The sequence below is a fragment of the Dasypus novemcinctus genome, chromosome 6 (genome assembly GCF_030445035.2).
Source record: "Dasypus novemcinctus isolate mDasNov1 chromosome 6, mDasNov1.1.hap2, whole genome shotgun sequence".
NCBI lineage: Eukaryota > Metazoa > Chordata > Mammalia > Cingulata > Dasypodidae > Dasypus > Dasypus novemcinctus.
Genome location: NC_080678.1, coordinates 120,775,559 through 120,803,011, shown reverse-complemented (window position 1 = coordinate 120,803,011; position 27,453 = coordinate 120,775,559). Strand labels below are relative to the sequence as shown.

The window sequence follows — 27,453 nt, the reverse complement described above, 5'->3', positions numbered from 1 at the left end:
TCCATTTGTCAACAAGCATTTTATTTTTCTCTCACCCTAACCCTCAAAAGTTTACTGGGGTTTCTGTAGGAAGACAAGATCATAATTCAGAAGGTAACCATCATTATATACAAAAAGTTTCTGCTCAGAAGGGTGATAGTTAATGCTCTGCACTTTTTCTTGCATCTTAGGCATTGTAATGTCTAGGTGGCCCTCTCTCCCTGTGTTTGTGTCATAGTAGTAGAAAATCTCTTCTACTCTGGTATTCAGTGTACGAGTGGCATACAGAACCCCACATACCATGAAGGAATTAGAAACAGATGGTTTATACTGCTTGGTCTGCCAAGTGTCCAACACCTCAAGGGTGGTGTCATTGAGTTTGCTAATCACCATGTTGCCAGTGCTGGCTTCAGTTGAATAAACCACCCACAGCCCAAGCTCATCCACAGCAAAGTCGATATCTTGCCAAGCGACATTAGCATACGAAAAACGGTTATTATAGACAGCATCTGGGAGAGGGCGACTCACGATCACTGTGTTGGTGGTCAGGTTGACTCTGGCTATGTTCCGGGAGTTGTACAAGTTGATGTACATGTTGTTGTTGTAAACTGCTGTGCCACTACCCTGGCCGTATGTGAGGCGATACTCACGGTAATTGATGTACAATAGCAAATCGTCCAGTGTATTGTGGAGTCTGTAATATTCCAAAAGCCTCCCATCTGTGTTCAAAGGGGCCACCCAGTACAGTTCTTTGTCTGGATTCTGGGGAGAGTAGTCCCGACCCCAGGCACCGTACTTATAGCTAAACCCTTTCCAGTTGAGCTGTACGACAAATGGCTTGCTGATGTTCACCACACCTCCATGACTACAGGTCCCTACAGGAAAGAAAAAGCCAAAGTCATTTTTAAAGAAAAGGGAGGACAAGATTCAAACTCCTGATGGTCCAAAGAGCCAAAGGAATCCATAAATATTTTTCCAGTCGAGATTCAATGACAACGTGGTCTGATGGAAAAGAACCAAAATCTCCTCTTGGTTTCAGCCTTAGTGAGAACCTGCTGTGGGTTCTAGAGAGAATCATCTGCTGTTTTCATGGATGGACTTCTAATCTGGGAAGTGGGGATAATGAAGCTGCCAAGAACTATATTCAAAATGTATGAGAGCCCAGGACAAAGAAAGGGAGACTTAGTGAATTTAATATTTTTTTTCTTATCAGAGAGCATTTTGCAAATATGATCGTATTCTTTTAGAGGAAACATCCCAGAACCATACCCTATTTCCATAAAGCCAGGAGGTACTATTCCCAGGGCCAGCCCCAAAAGAAAATTGTGATGAAGGAGAAGATTTGCCAGGGCAAATCTCCAGCCCTTACCCCCACCCCACCTTCTGCCTTGCCTGGAACTCTAAAGTCCATGTTCATCTGTCTTGCTCCAAGCTGCTCTCACAAAAGGACGTCTTAAATGTAGTATTTTAAGGATGTGAATGCCTTCCAAGTCCCAAAAGATGGTCCTAGAGGCCATGGAAGTTATTTTAGAGCAACATCACCTGTTCTGTGCCCAAGGCATGGGCCTTGCTTAGCTCACGGCTGCAAGGATAAGGTGGGTCTTACTGCTGGTAACCCCTATCTGACTGTGCCATAGAATGGCAGGCAAGTAGTTCATCATTCTCATTCTATCAGCTCAGTGCCACAATATATATAGTCAAATGGGTCCAGATTCACTGGTCCATTGAATCTACCTTCTCTGTAACACTTGAATAGATGACTTGGGCTAGGCATATAGCCTTCCCTTCAAAATGCCTGTCAAACCAAATGAGTTATAAAAAATAAAATAACATTCCTCCAGTATTTTTATAATAACCACCCAAATTGTTAAATACACATTTTCTGAGATCTGAATAAACAGCTTCAAAAACAAAAACAAAACAAAATAAAACAAAAATCCTGGTGCAATAGCTTATTGGGTAACAAAGAAAATCCAATTTTAAATACATTTGAGGTCAAGCTTCTCTCTTCCTTCTGCTAGAAGCAGAACCTAAATCAATGGATCTGGATTTTAAGCACTTGGAGGGTATCAGGGAGCCATAGAGAGCTCATGAGGTAAGCTGGAACCAAAAGCAGAGCTCCAAAGAATTGCGTGAGATTAGCAACATCAGGGGTAATGGGCAGCAAACCTTTCATCTGAGTCTCTGCCTTGTACTACTACAGAGAGATCCAAGACACCCATTCTTCTTCTAAACGCCTCCTCTCTGCCCTCCTCACTTAAGGACTGCTCAGAGGTGAAAACACTACTAGAAATCCTTCTTTTATTTCTCCAATCTACTGAGGTGTTTTGGCCCCAGAATTCAATATGTGCTCCTTAAATGCTCTCATGAATCTGCACTTGGTCAGAAAGCCAGTCAAACATACAGCAGGTAGTGAAATGAAACCACTCTGTAGCCAACCTCAAATAGTTTTGCCTAACATTAAGCAGATCACAGTCACAGGCTTATTTTAATAATGCATGCACCATTTCATAAATTTAAAAAAGGCAATGTGTGCTCAGCCGAGACTGGTCTCCACTAAAGAAATAATAAATAAAATTAGAAATTATTCTTTCTTCTCCTAAAAGTGATCTCTCAGATGAATGCTTGTTTACTTTTATGAAACAATGCATGAATTATTAAAAGAAAGTTAGCAGTGTGTTCAGTTTAATGATAACAAAAATGGTTTGAGTTTCCATATGCTACAAACTGGATTTCCTAGTGAAAACATCTTGCTGAGAATTTATTTATTCAACCACATTTCACTCTGAGGAAATGAAAGAAAGTAACTATTTTTCTTTCAGGTTGGAAGACAGGAACTGTTGCTTAATTGAATCTTGCCTTCCTGGAATGGAAAGATCCCAAACTAACAGCAATTAAATATTTAAAGAAAAGTTAAGATGCATATAATTTATTTGGGTATTATCATGGGATTATAGGTGATAAATTATTCCATCCCTGGATGTAGAAATCTTTGACATGAAGGAATCAAAGTAAACTCCTCTTAAAAATTATTACTACTATTAATTAAAAAAAAATAGCTCATCATTTCACAAATTGATCAGGGAATTAAAATTGTACCTGACCAAAAAAAAATTTTTTAAGTGTACCTGGTATAAATATTAAAATCACAGGAAATTTGTCACACAGTGGCACCAAATTATGTTTGTGGAATAAAGGAATCAAAGACTAAAATCTCCTAAACTGCGTTTACCCTTATTTAGAATCTCCAGGCCTCTTCCCAGCTCTGCATCTGAATTTTTCAGGCTGCCTGGTGTTCATGCCACAGAACACAATGCAAGGAGCCCTCTATACCAGTGTACATTTGGTTGGTAATCGCAGCATGCAATTCATCAGATATTGCCACAGAATTCTGAAACTATCCTGGCAAGCCACAATCATGGACTTTATATACAAATTTGGCTTTCTTTTAAGGCAAAAATAACATATATAAATCACATATATAAATAACATACTTTCACCTGGGTAGGTCACTGAAACTTGTTTAAGCCAAGATGAGAATACTATTGACTTGTGAGAATTAGGCAATTAAAGTGATCATAACTATAAAATAACTAAGACTAAATTGAATCTGAATTATTGGATATATGGTGTCATATACTTGGGATCTGGTTGGTTACCCTGTCCCTTTCATCCCTCATTCAGTCAACAATCATTTCCTGAGCATCTACTATGCGCTACCCCAGAGACTTAGAATCTCCAAGCAAAATGATCATCCATTCCTGAGCATGCCAATCAAATTTTGCCTCCACACAGTCATTCAGGTTCAGGGGCAAAACAAAGAGTGACTGAAGTCAGTTGTGTTAAGGGAAAACAGTTAATGAATAGAAGGCCAATTATTGTTATTTTGAAAGTTCAATAAAATGAAACAGAAAAGGATGCCATTGGGAGCAAAAACAAAGTAGAAAGTGCATTTTGTTGAGCCCTAAAAATGTGCTTCATCCTAAATTCAAGCTGACCACAGGGTTAGAAAACTGCAGCTGCAGGGGAGGGGATGAGAGCACAGCATGGCTTTATAGCTGAGAATTGCATCCAGACTTTTCTGCCTGTGCAACTTTGCAGTTAAAAACAACAAACAAACAAAAAACAGGCCAAATTTTTAAGTCCCATAGTAGTGAGTAATTCTAATTAAAGTTTTCACAGGCATACAACTTCCTGATGCCTGAGAATTTTCCAATTCTGCATTATCAACCAATCCAAATAGAAAGGGAACAAGTGAAAGAAATTGATTTAAAAACAGGACAAAAAGTCTGTTTAATATAAACATCATAAATATAATATGAGCAGAGCTGGAGGAGGGCCAAGTGGGTGGCAGGAAGTCAGGTACAGGCAAGGTTGTGGGAAAGGGAAAGGAAATCTAGGTCCAATTTGCTTAAACAACATGGCTGCACTGTTCTCCAAAGTCTAAGAGTGAGGAGCTAGGGGAAAGTTGGATAACACCTAACAGAAATAGCCCAGTAGACTCACTCACTTTTCTCCCCAGATACCATGCAAGGTACCTTCTCCCCTGCCAACATCCTGGGGAAGCTGATGCCTGATGCTCTAAGTCTTGAGAGGGCGAGGAAGGACCTTGCCTTTCAGCCTCTGCTCTGTCACCAACTGTGTGGGTGACCTTGGAAAGGCAGTGTCCTTGCCCTCCCAGCCCCTTCCTCAGTGGCTTGATGGGGCTGAGCAAGTTGACTCCGAATGCTCCTTCCTGGATGCACAGAAATCTGCACCAGAAGAATCTATTCCATAAGGAAGATTTGCAGAGGTAAGAAAAGAAACACTTGCTCAGGCATTATCTGGGGTTGTTTCAGCTTGCCTTTCTCATTGCTTTGCCCCAAGGAACCCTCCGTGGCCCAGTGGAACCAACCCTTAGATCCAGCTCTTGTTTATACTCCTGATCCCAGACAAGTTTAGCCTATTTTGTTACAGAGAGAACTCAGCCTTTGCCCTAAACCTCCTCTGCATGTCATATGGTGGCAGCATCTCCACAGCAGAGGGAAGGGAGAGAGTCCCTGAAAAGACACCAAGAGACTTATAATTTAATTGACAGCTTCTAAGTAAAGCCTCAAAGAAACCATACATCTGACAAGGATTCAGTAACACACGGTCTAAAAGGAAACAGGTTGTGAGTAATAGGAAGTAATAAAAATAACCAGGGTGGTACAATCTGATGGAGAGACACAGCTTTGTCCAGGCTGAGTTGCTCATGATGTACAGAAAGAGCTTTCAGTTCTAAGGTGTCTCTAAATGACGCACTAAAGGCTGTGACCGAAGCAGCCCAAGCCCACCTGGAGAGCTGTCCTTCCGTGCACAGGGAGAAAACATGGCTTTTGTTTACTGCAAGGTTTTTGCTTCCTTGCTCATCACTAATAATAACAACTGCCAATGTGTAATGGTCAATCACAGAGGATCGGAGCTTTCCAAGCTTTTGTCTCATGCCTCTTCACAAGAACTCTGCAAGGCAGGTACTCTTAGCCTTCCACTTTACAAATGAGATTAAGGACCCTGCCTGTGGGCATGTAGCTAAGAAGCTCGGGTCTTCCTGATTCCAAAGCCATGCTCTTGACCCCTCCATTCCACCACTTCCATTCAAGGGTAGAGTTACAGATCGTCCAGCTCCGCAATGTCCTTCATCTGAGGACGATTCATCAGAGGCAAGGACACACCGCCCAGTCGCCCAGGGCTGGGGTCGTGGTAAGGCACACCCATGAGTGCCCTGGTTTGTGGGGTCATTCCTTTCATCCCTGCTGAACCCCAGGACACAAAACACAGCTTTGCTCAATATGCATTTGAGGAGAGAATAAAAGAAAAAATTAAAGAGGCAGGGGAGAGAGGGTAGGGCAAAAGAGAGAAGGAAGGGAAGAGGATTCAAGAAATAAACTCAGCCCATCAGATAAATGGTCCAATCAGCCCTTACAATCCACAGGAGAGCAGATATCACACAAATATCACACATATATTCCACAAGCTTTCACCCCAGCTGCCTGATAGCTCTCATATCACCCTAGAGACGTTTTTCCTGTTATTAGATGCAAAGGGAAGATGTGTAATTTGAGGGCTTTGTTTTAAATCAACTCATCATTTGTACTTTTCCTCCATGAGTCCCAGAAGGTGATATGTAGAACTGATAAGTGAGGAGACTTAAAACATCTAAGAGTAAACTAGACCTGAAAAACTCCCATATCTCCTTCCCCACCATACTCCTTACAGCCCCTGGCTCAAGGGGGTAAAAATATAGCATGCTTACCTGGAGAAGGAGGAGAAGGGACAGGAGGGCTGTTTTCAGATTTAGAAGCCTCGCATTCCTTTAGTTTGTTCTTTAACGCCAGGATTTCTCGGCGAATAGCAAGAACATTGTTTTTGTCTAGTGTTTCAAGCTTCTCTATCACGAGTGACATGTTCCTTATCTAAGGAAATAAAAATTCAGAGAGACTTTATATTATTGTGCCATGTCTTTCATGAACAATCCAGGGCTGGATTTGTCATTCAGTGAAATATCACTAGGGAATATGCCAGAGATCGTTCTGAGTGGTTTCATTTGGAAGAACATATTTTATGGTTTAGCATGAACGCCTGCCAGATCTCAGGCAGATGTGTGTGAGAAGAAAATGGCCAAGATTTTAACAGCTTTAATAGAGCACAGACTCCTTCTAAGCATCCACCAATGTCCATGGAATTCATTTCTAATAAGCTTCCCCTATAAACTTGTGTTTACTCATGTTGTATTATAACTAAGTTTCTAATGAATGTTGAGGCTTAAATTCTAAATGTGTAACTAGAATTCTCAATTATAGCCCATGTCATGACTGTGCTAGTAAATTCTCATTGATGTAAATTCCACATCCATAATGTCAAAGTGATGGTCTTTACCCATAGATCTCAAAGACTTCACCAAAACCTACTTGTCAAAACAAACAAACAAACAAATAAAATAAAATAAAAAACATGACCTTTAAAGAGGGTTGCAAGTTTCTGGAGAATGATTCCAAAAGGGACCAGGATTAGATGACAACTTGAAAGAAGGAAACAGGCCTAGCAATTCCACAGTCAGGTAAATTGCAGCTTTCTAGTCCCATGAGGACAAAGGCAGAGCAGAGAAGGTACCTGATCTTGGCTTGACCATGGTGCAGATTTGTCACCTCTTTCTAGTGAAGTTTAAAGGCCATTTGCTTCTGGGGCAGGATTCTGACCACTAGGCAATGCCTGCCCCTCCATCAGCATGTTCAATGTGTTTAACCTACCAGGCAAAGACAGGCACCCATCCAAAGTAGAATGCCATGTGGTGGTGATTGAGAATAGATTTAGAAAGTGGAAGAGAGATGTTCGTATAACAGTTTCGGCACTTGTTCACAGCCACTGAAGAGAATTTATTATTTGCCTACTGAGAAGTGGGTTTGTTCCTTACCTCTACTTCCAGCTGGTCAACAATTACTGAGCTTCCAACAAAACTCTTCTTCAGCTGTACAATTAGCTTCTCCATCTCCCTCACTTCTATCTTGATCAGTTCGAAGTCTAGTTCAGTGTAAGAAATGGTATCTTTCTCCATGATCTCTACTCGCTCAGTGAGGTTTAAGAGTCTCTTTTCATACACACTGATTAGGAGGACATATTCCTTCACCTACCAGGGAATCAAAAAAGCCCAAGTCAGTCCCAGACTAATAAAACATTTGGACCCTCGATGATTAATTGAACCGTCAGTCATTTTTATAGTAAAGAAATGGATCAGAAACATACTTAACTAGATTTTAAAAATCTATTCCAAATATGAAGTAAAAAGAACTTATTGGGAAACAGATGTGACTCAACCAATTGGACTCCCATCTATCATAAAGAGGTCCAGGGTTTGATGCCCAGGGCTTACTGGTGAGGGCAAGTTGCCCACATGGAGAACTGGCATGCACAGAGTGCCAGCCCATGATGGAATGCCTCATGCATTCCATCATGCAAAAGTGTCCTGCTGTGTGGGAATGCCACTCAGCACAGGAAAGCCACTCCATGCGGGAGTGCTGGCTGACACTGAAAGCTGGTGCAGCAAGATAACTCAACAAGAGACACAGAGGAGAGAAAATAAGAAGACATAGCAGAACAGGGAGTTGAGGTGGTGCAAGAGAGGAAACACCTCTCTTCTACTCCGGAAAGTCCCAGGATCGGTTCCAGAGCTGCCTAAAAAGAATACAAGCAGACACAAAAGAACACACAGTAAGTGGACACAGAGAGCAGACAACAGGGGGAATGGGGATAGGGGGAGAAATAAATAAAAGAAATCTTAAAAAAAAAAAGAACTTATTGGGGAGTAGATATGGCTCAAGTGGTTGAGCACCTGCTTCTCACATGGGAGGTCCCAGCTTCAGTCCCCAGTGCCTCCTATAAACAAAAAAATAAACAACAAGCAAATAATGAGAAAACCAACTCAGGGAGCCAATGTGGCTCAGTGGCTGAGCACTGGCTTCCCACACATGAGGTCCCACCAAACTCATTCCCCGGCCCCAGTACAAATTAAAAAAAAAGAATTTATTACTACTACAATGGGGGTTGGGGGAGAATTTGCACTTGCCTAGACTGTGCTTCACATTCATTGTCTCTGAGTGCATTTTAATCCCCAGCAATGTTGGGGAACATTATCTCCCAAAATTAAACTGGCTTAAATCAGACTCTCTTCTTTTTTTTCTTTTTTTTTGTCTTTATTTATTTTTTTAATATTACATTAAAAAATTATGAGGTCCCCATATACCCCCCACTCCCCTCACCTCACTCCTCCCCCCATAACAACAATCTCCTCCATCATCATGAGACATTCATTGCATTTGGTGAACACATCTCTGAGCACCGCTGCACCTCATGGTCAATGGTCCACACCATAGCCCACATGCTCCCACAGTCCACCCAGGAGCCCATGGGAGGACATACAATGTGTGGTAACTGTCCCCGCAGCACCACCCAGGACAACTCCAAGTCCCAAAAACGCCCCCACATCACATCTCTTCCTCCCACTCCCTACCCCCAGCAGCCACCATGGCCACTTTCTCCACACCAGTGCCACATTTTCTTCTATTACTAATCACAATAGTTCATAAATAGAATATCAGTAAGTCCACTCTAATCCATACTCTATTCCTCCATCCTGTGGACCTTGGAATGGTTGTGTCCACTCCACGTCTTGAACTCCCCTCACAATGCTCTAAATCAGGGTATCTCAGCCTTAGCACCATTAACATTTAGGGCTAGATCATTCTTTCTTTGGGGGGCTGCCCTGTGCATCCTAGGGTATTGGCAGTATTCTTGGTCTCTAGATGCCAGGACACATCTCTCCACCCCCACAAGATCTGGCAACTAAAGAAACATCTCCAGACATTGTTAAATGCCCTGGGGGGAGGGCAGATTTGGAACCACTGCTCAGAATCTATGAATTTTCTAGAAGAAGGAGAAATGCACTAAGTGGAATTCCTTCTTTGACACCACACATAATGCATTCTGAGTCCCTCCACCTTTTACAAAATAACATAAAGACCCAACTTAACAAACAATATGTGAGCGTTCTTGCAGCTGTAAAGTGCACATTTCATTAAGTGTGCCTGCATTTATTCCAATAACTGATTAGTGCAATCAAAACTTTTAAATTACACATTTGTTGCATATTTGATCAATACTTTAAAATATTTCCAAAAATTCCCTTCGTAGTTTAGAGTGTAAGTCCCAAAGGATATTTCAATAAACACAGTTAGTGGTTCTTTCTGTATCTGATCTTGAAAGGAAATGCTGTGGCTTTCATTTAAATGGCGTACTCATTAAAAGTTGTAGGATTTAAAACCTGATTAAAAATCTGAGCATAAGCAACACATTTTCCCCAAACTGCACTAACGTCAAGTAGCTGATGCCCAGAGCCTGGGTGAATTCAGAGCCAGATGTTGGGGTCTAACCCATCTAATACTGAAAGAAGCCCTAACTTCTATCATTCTAGCCCTTCCACATAACCTAACTGTGCAAATTAGAGCAGACTTCAGGCAAAGATTTTAATGAAAGTTAACAATGCAGCCCTTGGCATCTTCAAGTGTACCTCCTAGGGCAACTGATGCTCACTGCCATCAGATGTACCCTCACTCTGAGGCTGATAGGGTTGGTGACACTTTGGTGGGAAGATAGGTTAAAGTATATATATTTAAAAATATATAAATCGTATTTAGGTTTATGTATCATATATATCCTAATAAGTCCTCTTCTGTAGTCCAAACATAGATTTAAGGGGTCTGGTTTCAATTTCTACAAAAATCAGGCACAAACCTTGCCTATTATAAAAAAAAAAAAAATGTGCCAGTGCACTGCAAAAAAGAAAGTTTTAGAAATGAATACACTTGTCAGCATTTGACCTTACCAGACTTACCCTCAATTTTCTTGGAACATTACAGTGGCACATCACAACTGCTGTTCTACAAAAATGAGGGATTCAACTACCATCTCTGCTAAATGAAATGTGGCTCTCCCACATTCTTACAGACAACCCAAGGAGCAAACCATAGTTTGCTACTCATAATAATGTGGGGTGTACCAGTCCTACAATAGCCACAAAGTGAAGGGTGCCTGAAGATCTGTTTGGGAAAAATCTTGAGGTTCTTTCACTTAAAGGAAAGCTCAGTGATGTTCCAGAAGACCAGATTCAAACCAGAGAGCTGTGGAAGGCAGGAGAGAACCTGAGCTTGGGCCAGAAAGATGTCCAGTGTGAACTTTAATTTTAGCACATTCTTAGTATAAAAGTTTCATGAGTATGGTATGGCTCTGGAGCGTTGAGACAGAGTAGACAATTTTGAGAAGGCTCCGGCTGTCCCTGGGCAGTGCAGCCTCAGCAGAGGGCGCCCAGCTTGCCCAGCCTGAGAGAACACATCCCTGTATCAGCATATTTACCTGGGAGTTCCTCCTCACTACAAACCTTGAGCATTAGAACATACATCCAGAAGACCACCAGCCTAATTTCCAGAGCTTCCATTCTGTTTGTTGGTTATGCACTTGCTATGTCATTGATGGTTTCTATGAATTAAAGTTTGTTTGGGACTCTCTCCCCGTCGAGGGAGGTGGTTGCTCTTCCTTACATTAAACGTGGTCTCAGAATAAATAAGAGTATAGCATCGCTGGCAATAAAGATAAAGAATTAGTCTGATGCATGTTTCTACCAATCCCTCAAAAATCTGTGATCACAACTATGGCCAGATTACTTAAAATAAGCAAATGTACTCTGCAACCTACCGCTATTTTCGATCCATCTATAAAAATAAATGGGGGATTATAGCTCAATGGGTACAGGGTTTCTGTTTGGGCATTGAGCAAAGTTTTGGTAAAGGGTGTTCTGATGTTAGCACAACTTTCTGGATGTCACTAATCCCACTGAACTGTTTACCTGAAAGTGGTAAAAGGGGAAATTTTAAGGCAAATAAATGTTACTATAATAAAAAATAATAAACAAGCAAACAACTCTGGGGAAGTAGCATGCACAGTGAAAGTGCTTTGAAGCTAGACCCACCCAGGCTCAAATCTGACTTAAGTGCTCAGTGGACAAATCATTTAATTTCTTTAAGCCTTAGTTTCCTTCTGTAAAGTGGGAGTCATGGTCTGGAGCTTATAAGAGTATCGTAAGAGTATTGTACAGATGATGCAAATTAAACACTCAGCATAATGGATACCTATAAATTTTGACAATTAAACAGAGAACCTGTGATCTCCATGTTTTTCTATCTGACCTTTTCATGAATTGGATTTCACTGCACATAACAGTTGCTCAATCAAGGTCGTTTATGGTTTACCTAAATGTCTCCTAGGCTGCCTCAAGCTTCTCATGCATGCAGATCTAGTAGCAAGTGTGTCGTATTAAATAATTTGCCCCAAAGATAATAAACCTCCAGGGAAAGAGAGCACGCCAAGCTGCCTTTTGTGTTGCCCCTTTCCTAGGTAGAGTCCAGAGGGGACATATCATAAACAACAAAAAAATACAAAGAGCTTTCAGCATCATATGCAAGGCAGCTCCCTGTCTTCTCTGTGTCCTGAAAGAGAGTGAATCAATGTAAGGCAGTCAAAAGCCTGTCCTACCTGCCTGCCCAAAACGGCATTCCTCCAGAGCCTCTAGATAATGGGTGATTTCCAGTGCAGCCTGGGAACAGCTATAACTCACCTGCAAATCCCAAAGCCCTCAGCTGAAAAGTAACTTGGATTTCAAGGCATTACTGGTCTACTGCATCTCCTTTTGTGACTGCACTGGATGATGATAACAGCGTGGCTGAGAGAAGAGAACTGGGATGATCCCAAGCACTCGAATTCTTGATCAGCTTAACCATCAGGAGAGATATGACCTTTGGCAAGTCCCCTTACCTTTGTGAACCTCAGTTTTTCCATCCCTAAAACGGGAAGAACACTTGGTCCATCTCCCTTAAAGAGTGGCTTGAGCATAGAACTGGGAGTATTTAGAAACCGCCAATGTTACTATTATTATTGTTTTTATCACCTGTCACACCAAACCTATTGTGCAAATACCAGCTGGCAAGTCAATTCCTTCCTTGGGCCTCAATCACAGATTTTTCCAGGACCAGCTATTGACACTTTAAAAACTATAAGTTTTCCTATCTACTTGTACACTTTTTTCCTGCCAGTAATTGACAAAGCAGATGCTACCACCCCACCCCTTACAGGACTGAAATGGAATGTCCCATATTCACAAACCTGCCAAGCTACATGCTTTCCCCAGAGCAGCATGGGGTTTCAACTGTCCTTCACACCCCTGCCAGCAAGGAAGTCATGCAAATCAGTCCTTTCCGCTATTTCAAAGCAAAGGACTCTAACTGAAAAGATCTTAACCTAGGATTTCCCCCCCACTTTTTATATTTTTATGCATAATTTCTTATCTGCACTTGATTGTGCTGGAATAAGGCTATGAATATTAATGGATAGAATTTGTAATTTAGTGTTGTTACTTTTCTTCTGATTAATTCAAGGACATTTTACTTCTTATGCAGCTTGGGTTCTGGGGTAGTCAAACACATTCTCCTGGACTCTCATTTAAACTTAGAATATTTATCAACCAATTCAGTTGAAAGCAGGGTCTCAGCCTCATGATAATTTTTGTCTTAAAGGAAAACTATGTTGGATGTTGAGATGACTAAGTTGAAATTTCTCAGGAACACTTATTTTGAATCTTACATTAAAGCCAGAGCTTCTTGTAAATTAATGGATTTGTATTAAATAATGCATAATGTGATTTATAGTCTTGTTTGGATTTCACCCAAGCAGAAAATGGGAGCTTTTCTAACTGACTTTTAACTTGGGTAAGAAGATGGAAGGGGTCAAAACTAGAAGGTCAAGTCATACTCTTCCTCACACAAATTAGCTCACTTTGGCTGGAGAAGAGCAATAATTAGAGGTCTGGAGCTAGGGTTTTCATAGAGGCTGAGTGGCATATAAAGGTAAGTCTTGATTCCAATTCCCAGGGCAGCCTTCAAGTCAGTCTCATACAGAGAGGATGTGAAGGAATAGGAACACTCATCACTGCTGGTGGGAAGGCAGAAGGATCCAGCCATTCTGGAGGACTGTTTGGCAGTTTCTCAAAAAGTTAGCTACAGATTTGCCATATGACCCAGCCATTCCACTTCTGGGTATATACCGAGAAGAACTGAAAATAAAGACACAAACCAATATATGCGCACCAATGTTCATAGCAGCATTATTCACTATTGCCAAAAGTTGGAATCAACCCAAATGTCCATCAACAGATGAATGGATAAACAAAATGTGGTATATAAATACAATGGAATACTATTCAGCTATAAGAAGGAATAGAGTACAAACACATGTGATAACATGCATGAATCTTGAGATCCATATGTTGAGTGAAGCAAGCCAGGCATTGAAGGATGAATACTATATGCTTCTCTGATATGAAACAAGTAAACCAAGCTATCTCAGAGAACTAGAGACTGGAATATAGGCCTAAAGGAATTTCAGGGGGGAGAGGAAGATTGCAAGCTGACGCCTACATGGCTAAAGTCTATGATAAGCTGGAGGTAAATATTGTAAGTATTCATACAGGGAAGGGATAAGATGGGGGCATAGGTATAACTCTGGGTGGAGCTTTGCGGGCTTGAGGGGGGCTAGGGTTGGGAGGATGGGTCAGATGGTCCAAGGAACTGGGGGAACTGGGGGGGACAGTTGAATATGGGAGACTGTCAGGTATAAGGTTGAGAAAACTCTTTAGAAAATATAATAAGGAAGGATTACATGTTTACGGTGCTTAAGGGAGGGTATCAGGGACAGGGGCAGGTTTCTAGGGAGGGTGTGAGTACTCATTTTATCATAGTGTGTTAAATCATTGGGTGGAGACTGTACAATGAGTGTGAAGGTATACTCACATCCTGGGGATACCTGATGTTCTCAAATAGAGACAATTGTGTCTCTCAAGAGAATCGGTGGTTCCCAATGGGTTAGGGCAGTCTAGTATGTCAAGCCCTCAGCATTATTGCAAGTATCTGTAAATCTGGTTCCTCAAATGGTAAAGATTGATTGTCATTGTGGGCCCTGAGGGGAGGGGGAAAGAGGTATAGAATAGATGGAAGCAGGATAACTAGGGAGCTCCACAAGATCATGTAACAATGGATATAGGACATGTTAACGTACACCAAAAATGTACACAAGTCTATAAGCTAAAATGTAAACCATAATGTAAAACATAAGGAAACTAAAAATTTAGAAATTTGTACAGTCTAAAGTATAAACCACAATGTAAACCAAAATAAAACCATGTTTGAAAGCTATGTTTCAAAATCTGTACATCAGCTGCAGCAAATGTAACCATGAACATGTAAGAAGATCATTGTTGGGGAAGTGGGAAGGGGCTTGATATTGGATATATGGGAGTCCCCTATATTGTAAAGGTGAATTACCATGATCTAAAACTTTTTGGAAGACAAACTTAAAAATTAGGAAAATATATTTTTTAAAATAATGGATGTAGACACTGAGGAAGAAATGAAAGAAAGTGCCTTGTCACTGTACATACAGGGCAACACCTATTACAGTGACAAAAGGCAAAACATTAAAAACAAAGCTTTATAATAGTTTTCATTTTTATTAATACACCAATTTATTTTTACTTTATCTTAGTATTTCTAAATTAGTATGTATATTTCTAATCTTTAAACCCAACACTATATTTCATTTTCCTATTAATTGAAATTGGCAATACATTAGGTTTCAATGTTGAAGAAGTTTTGGACCACAGAGAGGTTCAACTATGGCAGGGGAGGAACATAGTGTGAGGTGTTATTGATGGGGGCACATGGTTGGGAGGGAGTTCTCTAGGGCATGTTTATAGGGGACATAAATATGTTCTGAAAAATGTTGGATGTTTTCATAATAGTTACAGTTACAAATGACAACTGGGGGAGTGCTAAGTTCCTACTCAGGAGAGCTCTGTCACATTTCCCAATGGAACAGCCAATTTCCCCCAAGTGCAATGGCAAAGGAAGGATGGTTCAACAAATAGCACTTGATACTGATGACTATGCTTATGAGGCTGTGTGCCTAAAATATGAACTAGGCCTAGAGCTGTAGGATGCCTAAGAGTTACCTCCTGAGAGCCTCTATTTTGCTCAAATGTGGCCACTCTCTAAGCCAAACAGCATGTAAATGCAATACCTTTCCCCCAACATGGGACATGGCTCCCAGGGATGAGCCTCCCTGGTGCCAAGGGATTACTACAAATCACTAACTGGTGATGCACCTAGAAAGAGACCATGAACAAAAGGGTCACCTCAGACCTGCAGAATATCTCAGCCTACATGTACAATCATGTGTTAAAATGGCTTTTTGACCTTGAATAAAAGGGGAAAATGGCAAAGAGAAATAAATTTATATGGTGAAGAGTCTTCACAAAAGAGTGGGGAAGTCATCAGAGGGGTCATGCTTACACACACCTCAGCAGGACCCCAGAAAAAGCTAAAGTAGATACAACTCTAGGTACTTGTTCTCCAGAAGGCTACAGAGACCCACAGGGTATATGGTTATGGCAGATGTATTTTGTGCTCTGTGCCATGCCAATGGGCCCTACTTTGGAATTTATGCTCCTGAGAGTGATAGAGCTGTACTCAGATGTGACCTATCTACACATGCCTCTTCTGTCACTTTTACTGAACCTGTTGTTGGTGCTAGGGATGGTGTTTACTCAGGGGACTTGAATCTCTGAACTGCCCATGTACCAGCTGGGCCCTGAGCCTCAGCAGAGTTGCAACCCTTACTCTCTGGTTCATTGGACTTACCCAGATTAGCTAAGAGGGAGGTGAATATGGTCAACCACCACACCAGGGAACCCTATAACTGCAAGCAGGAGAATTGCATCCATCAGCCATATGCAATTTAAGCCCCCTCTTGATATAAAGGTGGAATGGACATCACCTTCCCAGGGTCTACAGAATGGAGGAATAAAATATGGATTAGAGTGGACTTAACTGATATTCTACTATAAAACTTTTGTGACTAGTAATAGAAGAAATTGTATCATTGATGTGAAGAAATTGGCCACAGTAGTTGCTGAGGGCAGGGAGAGGGAAGAAGAGTTGTGATGAGGGGGTATTTATGGGACTTGGAGTTGTCCTAAATGATATTGCAGGGACAGATGCTGGACATTATATATCCTGCCATAACCCACTGAATGCTATGCTGGAGAGTGTGAACTGCAGGGTAGACTATTATGCATGTAGTGCAGCAGTGCTCCAAAATGTGTTTGCCGAGTGCAATGAGCATGCCACAATGATGGGGGAGGTTGTTGGTGTTAGAGAAGTGAGACGGGGGGATGGGGAGTATATGGGAAACTCTTATGTTTTTTATAATGTAACCTTTTTAGTGATGTATGTATCTTTAAAAAATTACAATTTATAAAAAAGATGGGGGTGGGGTGGAGAGTGGGGTTAATCCTCTTACGTTTTTTTAATGTAATGTTCTATGTGATCTCTTAACTTTAATAAAAAAGAATGGGTTAATTTAAAAAAAGAGGATTGGGGAAAGGAAAAGAAAAATAACAAAACTGGAGGAAAGACCAAGAAGACAAAATGGATGATAAAACTGCAAAGCAAAATTAAAACTGCAGGGTTGTGTTTTGGGGCAGAGTCTGAAGCTTCTTTTACACTGCATGTGCCTAGGGTTACTGATGTATCATCTGGGGTATAAATAATTTTGATCGAATTTTCTTCCTGTTCTCATTTTCACTATTGTACAGTGAACTCAATGGGTGTCCTTCAAAAAAATTCTAAAGCTTCTACAGGATCCCAAAATTATGCCTGGATACAAGGGAAGAATGACTGCTTATAAAGTCCTGAAAAGAAAGTGTCTTAATCATTTCAGTTTGTTTTTATGATGACATTGAAGAGAAAGAAGAAAATGCTTACTTTGGAGAGCTCTGTCTCAAACTTCTGGGAGAGACTGTGAGCTATGAATTCCAACTGTTCCACTCTCACCACTGGAAAAGTAGTGTCCGGTAGGGAAACAAAGCACTGGCAAGTCCCACGGTCATCCACGGAACCGGTGACATTGGAAAAAGACTGCAAATAAAAATAAACCCAACATCAGTAATAATATGGAAAATGATCATTTTGGCAACCAGAGTGACTGAATTTGGCTTGTTGAATGAATGCTTGAAGGTAAGAAAGCAGGATTCAACACATAAGTGAATGGGATTTTAGAAATGAGTAAAAACAGCCAGTTTCAAGTGGTGACTATGTGAGGCATTTAGGTGGCAAATACATGTGGCATTTAGTGGCATGTGTACCTATTGGACTAGGCAACTGTGTAACCAGCTTTGACCTAAAGGAAAATTCTCCATTTTTGAGGAGTTTTAAAGGAAACTATTACTGTCTCTGTGTAAAGAAAGAAAAATAAAGCAATGAATCCTAATTTGAATTTTAACTCCCCACTTGCTAGACATGAAAATTCCTTGAAGTTTCAGCTTCCTCATGTATAAAATAGACATACTCTACAGGCTTGAGCCAAATTCCTGGCACAAAGTATGTGCTTAGTTAATGTTACTTTCCCTCTCCTACTTACTCATTTTCTTTCCTTCATCTTTACCCCAATTCCTACAATTGAAATGGGGAAATTGCAACACATCGCAAATTCATATCCTCATTTCACCTGAGGGATTGTATAATTAACATCATTCAAAATGGAAAGGGAAAAGATAACCCAGCCCTTTGTTAGACTCAGAACAATATATGAGTCTGAAGATCATATATTGTAAATACCACTAGCAGAAAAGCCATTTTAAAATATTTAATTTATTTTTCAGGTATTCAGGCTCACATTTTGATGCCATGGCATATTTTTAAATGACAGGTTTGAAAGACCCTGCCTTTTTCTTGTGCCCTTTGAACTTCCTCAAGGGGATCCCTGCACACTTAACTTTATTTCTTTAATTACTACTACTGCTCACCCAGTAACTCTTGGCAGGCCACTGGCTCTGCCTTTCAATGTTCTCATCTGAAAGCCTGCCCAAAGCTCGCCCCATGGGATATCAACCTGAAGGTTCTCTTTGTGAGACTACCAAGGAGAGAGCAGTGGTTTGCAGAGTTTGAAGAGACTCCAGCCACACATCTCCAGTTTCAGGAGGTCAGCTGGCTGTAACTGAGCATGTTTTTTCCATACTTAATGCCTGCCAGCCTCCATGCTGCCAGAACAAGCTGGAACCAGATGTTCCTATAATCAAGACCTGTTCCATTGGCGATCTCTGGACCAGTGCAGGTGTTTGGCAATTAAGCTGCTTTATAATTTAACCTGAGCTTCTCCAAGATGAGCAGAGGTTAATTGCCTGCACAAAACAGGCTTGAACCATTCTTAGAATTCCCTGAAAAACTCTGTCAACTTAAAAAGGTAAACAGTGAATATCATCAAGCAGACTCTAGACAAGCAACTAGGAACCACCAGTTAACAACTTTTCATCCTGAAATTCACCTGAAAGGCAGGGAAATAATTATGAGCCCATTCCTCCAACTTCTATTGCTCATCTCTATCTTAATGCCAGAGACTCCCTGGATTTCATCCTGCTTATCATCAGCCCAGCATGTTCAGCTGACATCAAAATTGTCCATATGTTCACTCCACCTTTATATTGAGAGGGGGCTTAGATTCCACATGGATGGTGGATGCAATTCTCCTGCTTACAGTTGTAGGCACTTGGCTCCCTGGTGTGGTGGTTGACCTTCTTCACCTCTCTGTTAGCTGGCTGGGGTAAGTCCACCATCCATGTGGAATCTAAGTCCCCTCTTGATATAGAGGTGGAGTGAACATAACCATCCCAGGGTCCACAGGATGGAGGAATAGAGTATAGATTAGAGTGGACTTACTGATTCTCTACTATGGAACCATTGAAATTAGTAATGGAAGAAATTGTAGCATTGCTGTGGAGAAAGTGACCATGGTAGCTGCTGAGGGTAAGGAGAGGGAAAAAGAGATACAATGTGGGGGGATTTTCAGGACTTGGAGTTGTCCTGGGTGGTTTTGCAGGAACAGAACCTGGACATTGTATGCCCTGCCATGGCCCACTGGGTGGACTGGGGGAGAGTGTAAACTACAGTGTAAACTATTGTCCATGTGGTGCAGCAGTGTTCCAAAATGTATTCACCAAATACAGTGGTTGTTCCATGATAATGAAGGAGGTTGTTGATGTAGGAGAAGTGGGGTGAGGAGGGTGGTGGTATATGGGGACCTCATATTTTTTTTATGTAACATTTTTTTAAAAATAGAGAAAAGAAATGGTCCTTATGTTTGATCAGTGTCTCCCATTAGAGATATTTCTGCTCTTCACATTCAAAGACAATGAAGCTAATGGTGATGGGTCTCTCCCTGCTGTGAATTCTTAAACCCTGTGAGTGCCACCAAGGGGGAGAATGGGAGATGAAGGCAAGTGCTGGTCCCCCTGGTCTCCGGAAGGGTGGGAGATCTCCCCTTGAGGAGGGCAAACAGCACCCCAATGAGATGCCCCACCAGGAGTCCCTCACTCAGTGTGCGGTCAGCTAACATTTACTGGTGTCCACTGTGGCCTTAGGGAGCCACAGAAGAACCGCTGTCTCATAAGTCAGGTCCACTGTCATTAGGAGAGCCCAGTGTTTTAACAAGCCCCTTAGCGTGATGACAAAGGCACATGACTCAGAATCTGTCTTGTTCTTCCAACTATGCCAGTTGCCACATGGGTCAAAGCATTTAGCCTTTGCTTCCTCTGTGAAATGAGGACAACAATGAGAGCCTCTTCTCTGCAGAGTGTCTCCTGACATATATGCATATGAAATGCTCTGCATGCCACAGCAGAAGATGCGACTCGCATTTGTGATTTAAGTTGCAGTTGGCTCTAATTAGCAGCCAAGCCTAAGCGCCCCTGCTAGGACTCAGGGTTAGAATGATGGCACTCAATATTTCCACAGTACAGAAAATGATACATTTGGAACTTGCACAATGACCCTTATAAAAAGGTTTCCCATGACTTTCCAAAGGGATCATCAAGCTGACAGCCAGTCCCAGAAAATTAGGCTTACAGTGGAAGTGACACCTCATCTATTATCAAAAGGGAGGTAGAATTGTGATACTGACTCACCAGAGGGACAGAAGTAAACTAGGAAGGAATTTGAAACCTCGAAGCACAATTTAACTACCATTTCTTATCTAATCTTTTGTTATTGTTTGTAATCTACTTTTTATTGTTGTTCTTATCTACTTTTAAATATTATCTCCTTACAGGCCAATAAGCATTTTGGATCTCTCTGTTTCTTGACCTATATTTTATTTTCTATTATTTTAATTGATATTCTACCTAATGGTGGTTTCTAATTGGTAGTGATGTTTAAGTTTCTTCATAATAAATCATTATTTTTGAGCTTCACTTATAAAAAAAATTTTTAAACATTAAAAAACAGTTCTAATCATGCCCACAAGTCATGTAGTACCATGAAGGAAAATGCTGCATCTGATTTCTCACTACAAAATATGTATTTTATAATATTGAAATTTTTATCCTTTAAAATAAGCCATTTCCATCTATACTTGCCAGAATTGTACAAAGAAATATAGAAATGGTAACAAGCATGAGCAGATAAGCTTGAGCTCTGTAACTTGCTAGCTTAGTGACTTTAAGTCAAAGGCGTCACCATTCTAAGCCTCAGTTTCCACAACTCCAAAATGGGACCATTAATTTTACCTGCCTCTTAAAGTAACATCTATTATCGTCCATCCCGGCATTTATTAGGCACTCAATGGATATTGTTGCTCTTTAATAAACACCAAATTTTCTATGTATTCCTAATATTTGTTTACATATTCCTGATGATAAAAATTAAAGAAAAAAAAAGCCTTTTCTACCTTTCCCCTTCTATTCAGACATTATCAAGTAAGCAGCTACCTGCACTGTGAGTTAAGAGCATAGAAGCATAGAGGAAGGAGCTTTGTTGAAGTTGAGCCTTCTCCACCCCCAGCCAATGAGCAAGGACTCAAACCCCATTTCAAGTCCTTTAGTCAGGAAACCTGGGGGACCTCGCAGAGCAGGCTCTTGCAGAAAGGACCAGAGCTGATGTAGACAGAAGCAGAGGCCAGGTGAGTGACTGCTTCTTGCCCCAAAACTCTCACCCCCTCCATGTCTATCCCCTTTTCTTAAAGAAGACTGAAAGAGGGACTTACCCGCCAAGGCACTAGTAATGAAACTTAACAGGACCAGTCCTTTTATGGAGTGTTTTGTTTGTTTTACATCAATGTTTTGAGCTGGAAATGGCCTTAAAGGTCTCTTGTTCACAACTAATAGCACTTTCCTAAAGACCAAAACCTCCTCTCCCTCTGCAGTCACCCACCTCCACTGACAGACACGACACAGAGGAACTGCCAGGGCTCTGACTGGCACATCTGTTCTCCCTTTCTAGAGGACTCTAGGTTACAACCCACACAGACCCTGCTGGTTAGCAAATCACTTAATCTGACAGACCTTTCTGCAGCTACTACTGGAAGGACTCTCCCTAACAATTCTCATCCCTCTTTCCACTACTACATATTAGAATTATCTGGGGAAAGCTTTTTAGAAGTCTCTGAATTTTTTAATCTGTGGGGGGTGGCAGCCAGGCATCTGTACTTTGGCAACTTCCCCCACCTACTCTAAAGTGCAGCAAAGGTGGGGAACCTCTTCAAAGTGCCGATTCTTTCCTGGAGACCCCCAACTGGAAAACCCAAAGTCATCTTTCTTCCTAACAATTTAATTATTTCACCCAGGTGTTAACTCATTTCCATGGCACATAAATCAATAGAAATATGTGAAATTATATCCAAAGCCCCAAACGATGAGAGTAAGGGACTTTCCCCAGAAAGTCTCACCGGGGAGCCTGAAAGGATGCTGTTGCTGGAGCTGGAGCTGGAGCTGGAGCTGGAACTGGAAGTGAAGCTGAAACCAGATCCCAGGAAAGAGCTGGGGATGGCTGTCGTGCTCTCCAAAACCGTCACATTTCCTGTAGCACAGTTGAGGGGCAACAGAAGAGCCAGTAGGAAGGTGAGGTCTGGCCTCATCTTGTCCCCTTGTATGGAGCCACTGGCTTCTGCCCAGAGCTCAGGAACCTCTTATAGTGCCTAGTGGGGATTTCCCTAAGGTCCTTTTACAAGGAAAGAGGAAGTGGTCAAGGAGAACATGACCACTCCAGGAAGATCGGAGCACCCAGGAACCTGAGTCACATCACACCTGCCTGCCATGAGCCCTGTTCTGGATATTTCCTGCCAAATATTAACTACAATGTGCTTTTCCAAGGCCCAGTATCTGGTTTCCAACCTGGTCCTTCCTTGAAAGAGACAGGATCAAAGGAGTCTTTGTGAATAAGAGAGCTTGGAAGCCCAAAGCCCCATGGATTCTTTCTCCTGCTATTTCTCCTGCTATTTTACTAATGGCTGCTTTCCAGAGGAAGGTAGAGAACTCACTTTAGAAATTGAATCACTCCTGGGCTATCTGATGCCTCTCTCTCTTCAGTTCTTACAGCCCTGGTTGTGACTGCACTCTCCCCTACAGTGTCTGCTTCTAGAAAAAGTTCCTTCAATAATCCAGCTCTGAAAGGAGAGACCCCCAAGTTTTCTGCCCCTAGAAATCCAGATAGGATGCTCTATGCCCATTGTCAGCTTGATCCAGGGAGAGAAAGAACCTAAACAAATGACTAATCTCCAGATGACCTGCTGCCAGGAGGCTGTTACCAGACCTGGTCAGCAAGGCCAGCATTGAGAAGGGTCTCTCCAGAAGACCCCTGTGACCTCCATTGCCCCAGGCTGTCTTGAGAGCTAGCTAGATGTTCAAGAGCTCAAGGATTATCTTCATGAAACTGAGAACTAGGGATGGTTCTCCTGCCCAGCCCCTCCTGACCCTAGGTCTCAACCTCTGTTAGCACCTCTCCAATATTTCACACAACCTGCCCTCCTCCCAAGAGAGTGACAAAATTATCAACTGAATATTTAAAGCCAGCTTTCACTCATGAGCTGTTGGCCTTGGGCAAGTCACTTAACCCCTTCCTCTGGGGTTGTAATAATTCCTGATTTGGTGGAATTGAACAAAAGATTGTCTTATAACACATGAATATGATTAGGCTTTTTTATCTTCATTTTTTATTCATTAATAAAGAGACCTTCACTATGGCATTTAACTAACCTGTGTTCATCTGTGTATCTTTCTGAATACTAGAGGAACAAATGAGTTAGTAGCTAGAATTAGATGAGAATAAAGTACATGGAAAGATTTTTTTTGTTTTTGAGGTACTGGGCCAGGGATTGAACCTGGCTTCACTGATTTTTTTGTTTGTTTGTTTGTTTGTTTGTTTGTTTGTTTGTTTGTTTGTTTGTTTTAGGAGGCACCCACTACTGAGTCTGGGACCTCCCCTATGGGAAGAAGGTACTCAATTACTTAAGTTACATCTACTCTCCTGGAAATAACTTATTAGGAGTAAGGTTTCCATAGCTTTTTGAGCTACATTTTTCTGCTATTTTTTTTAAATAAAATTATTTTAAAAAGGTTATATGGGGGATTGCTTACAAGCTTTGAAGCACTATACAAATATCCAGTTAAGTTTTTGAATATCCTAAATAATAAATACAGATTTATTAAGTAAGGGAGTTAAGAGTCAAGTGATGGAAAGATGGCCCATGTCCCATTCCATCCCACTCCATCCAATTCCATGCCATGGACTCCACAAACTCTCAGAGCTCACATGAGAAAAAGAGTCCTAAACTCTGGGTTCCACTATTCTGATACTCTTTGCACATTTAAGAAAAGACAAAGGAGGAAAAATATAAATGGATGAGTAAAGAGTGAGGGACAGAAAAGAGATAAGGAGGGAGGGAATCAGGTCAGTCTCTTTTTGGTGCACCCAAGGCATTCTGGGACTCCATCCATGGTCCAATGCCCCCACAACCCCCAGACTCAGTAAACTAAGTGAACACCCCTCCAAGATCAGCCACCCCATTATTAGGGTCTACGCTGCCACAGCCACCCAGCCTTCATAGCTGACTTCACTCACCCTCCACATTGAAGCATGCCTGACCAGAAGGCCAGACCTTGGGCAAACAAATGACAGGTGCATCTTCATGTGGATGTGATGATTACAGGTCATTAGAGGAAGCCCAGGGACACAAGAGCATTTTCCCAGAATCCTACTGGAGACAAGAGAGCCTGTCTATATCATCCACTCCAAAGGCAACCTCTCACCAAGACTGAGGTCAAGGACAGATGATCCATGGCCAGCTGCTAGAGGGTGGAGCATGCATTAAAAGCCCCCACCTCTCATATCCTCCCCTATGTAGGTTACAAGATTTAGCACATTAAAAAACAAGACACCCCATTCAATTTGAATTTCTAATAAATAATAAATAATTTCTTTTAGTATAAGTTTGTCCCATGCAGTATTTGGAACAAACATATTTTTTAAATGTTTATTTATCCGAAATTCAAATTGGATGGGGCATCTTGGAAGGCTATGGAAGGCAGCTTGCTCCCCCTGGGCAGAGGCCCCTGGGGCAGGACATGGGCTGTTGAATCCATGTGAAGCTCCCAGTCCCCTAATGGAAACTATTCAGAGTTTGCCTCTTTGGCCCCATGTTCTAACCAATTGGACACCAGTCCAGAACAGGGAAAACACAGGGCAGGACTGACCTCTTCTAGCCAAGGAGTTACTAAACCTGTGTCTTCATAAACTGTCATTCTCGGGTGAGAATTCAAATTGGGTATGCTGACACCATTGCCCTGAGTGTATATACAGATGCTATAATTATGGAAATGGAGAGGAGAGCTTTTCTCTGCATCCCATCATGAATCCTTGTTCCTCCTGATCTCAACCAAAAACAATGGCCAAAATCTCCTCTCATTTGCTGGTAGCCTCTACCTGGGACTAGAATGAACCATTTTTGCCCATTTTTTTCAAGGAACACCTTAATGTCCTTGTCATTTACAATGGTAGTCCACAGTCATGACTACGTTTAGGGACTTTCATGGTCAATCATTTAGAAGACCTCTCAACAGAGGGGTTGCTTTCATACAGGAAAGGGGCAGCAGTCTCTCAAACACAAATGTGCCTTCACCAAGAAAGATGACCTTCCCCCTGGACTTGCAAGCTGCTTTGTTCCTGTAGGCCTCCCTGGTTTTCAGAATAAAATATTAAGCTATCTGATGGCCTTAAATGCACGAAAGCATTGGTGATGCCTCAGTAATGAGATTATTAATAATAATAGTCTGATCAGTTCCTCTGTAATTACCTTTCTCTTAAGAAACAATAAGCTTCAGAGACAGAAGAAAATATCAATGCTGTAAAGCAAACTGTATTATTTATCAAATTGTTCAGACAATGGACTCCCTCTGAAGAAAGGGATCATGGAAATCCATGAGTAATACAGCATCCCTCACTGACAGCTTGAAGGAAAGTTATTGATGATGCACTTCATTATGGGAATTCCCTAAAGTGGTACTTTTTGAACAGTTGCAAAACTTTCAGAAGGTATCCATACAGCTAGAGCCTTAATTTAATGCCCTGTCATTAAATACCAATACCAAACATATGGTGGTACGAACTTTCAGAAAAGAATAACTTTAGCGTGTCTGGGACAACAAGCTTAGTCTACAAGCTGAAAGTGGAGGCTATATTGGGGTGACCCTTTTCATGCCAATTGCCTCTGCTCCCCCAACAACCCTCAGATCTCTATCACCAATATCAGTAGCCATGTGTAAAAATAGGAGTCATTGAAACCATTCATTCACCTTGGAAAGTGGCCCCTAAATTAACAATGTCTATTAGAATCTACTCTGTGCAAAGTACTGTATCAGGTCCTGTGAAGAGTTATAAAGAAAGAAAAATGCATAATTTTTGCTAATGAACATCTCTAGTCAATTAGAGGAGGCAGGTAACTCAGGGAGTATGGTAGGAATGAAAAGAGGAAATTGAACACAAAACCAACTACATGAATACTGAGGAAGAACCGGACTGACTATGGTGGGTTAATGTAGGAAGATCTTATTAGGGGGAGTCCTTGAAGATGGAGATCAGAGTCTTGTCAGCTTCAACTCTCTAGCACCTAACCCAGTGCTTTTCAGACTAAAGGAATATATTGTATGAAAATGTGAATGAATGGGTGAATGAGCGGATGAATGAATGGATGGATGAATGGATTGACTTAATGAGAATTGTGAAGGCAATTCTTAGGTTGCTATGGGAGAAAATACTCATTTCTTAAATTAGTATCAGAGAAAAGGAGGCTTCCAAGCAATATAAATCACATGAGTAAAAGAACTCAGGAAATCCTAATTCTCTTGGGGGTCACGAGAGTACCCATTCCCCTGCAATCTCAGGGAGCCTGCTGTAGCAACTCACCTCTGGATCAGAGCTCCTCAGGCTCTTCCTCAGCCCAGAGCCCCCCAACCAACATCTAAGTCCCTAAGCATATCCTCCATCAGGGGTTACCTAGATTTAGCCATCCCATAATGGTTTAGAAGATTCAAATTCCAAATGATGGTATTTTCATCCCCATACTTATAAACATAAGTCTGCAGCAAAACTATTAATCTTGGCAAAATGCAGAAGCAAGTTAGCCAAAAGCCCAATGATGTAAGCAATTGCAAATCTCTGTGAAAATGCTGAAAACAATGACAACAAAAAATGTTGAAAGATAACAAGTACTAATATTTTTTTGGAAAAAGAGAAACTACTTCCTCCAAGGAGGCATGAATGTTCAACTGTTTAGATAATAAGCCACAACAGCACTCAGAAGTAATTCCCTCAGGAATGTCAGTGGGGAGCCTGAGGGCACTCCACCACCAGCAGCAGGGGTGGAGTGACCCAAAAGATGCCAAACCACAGAATTACCTCTGGACTCCACCAGATGGAGTCTCTAACCCCAAATTCCTCTTACCATCTCTGATCACTTCATTGAGGCACACCTTCACTT

General features: G+C 41.5%; 1 protein-coding gene across 1 annotated transcript; it reads right to left on the bottom strand.

Moving 5' to 3' along the window:
* On the bottom strand, window positions 1-22,597 carry LOC101430715 (olfactomedin-4-like). Its single transcript, XM_004483414.4, has 5 exons — window positions 22,369-22,597; window positions 17,418-17,570; window positions 7,412-7,624; window positions 6,254-6,413; window positions 1-854 (listed from the first exon to the last, which is right to left on the bottom strand). Exons 1-5 carry the CDS (start codon window positions 22,555-22,557, stop codon window positions 52-54), a joined length of 1,518 nt encoding a protein of 505 aa, XP_004483471.1. The 5' UTR covers window positions 22,558-22,597; the 3' UTR covers window positions 1-51.
* Window positions 22,598-27,453: the final 4,856 nt, after the last annotated feature.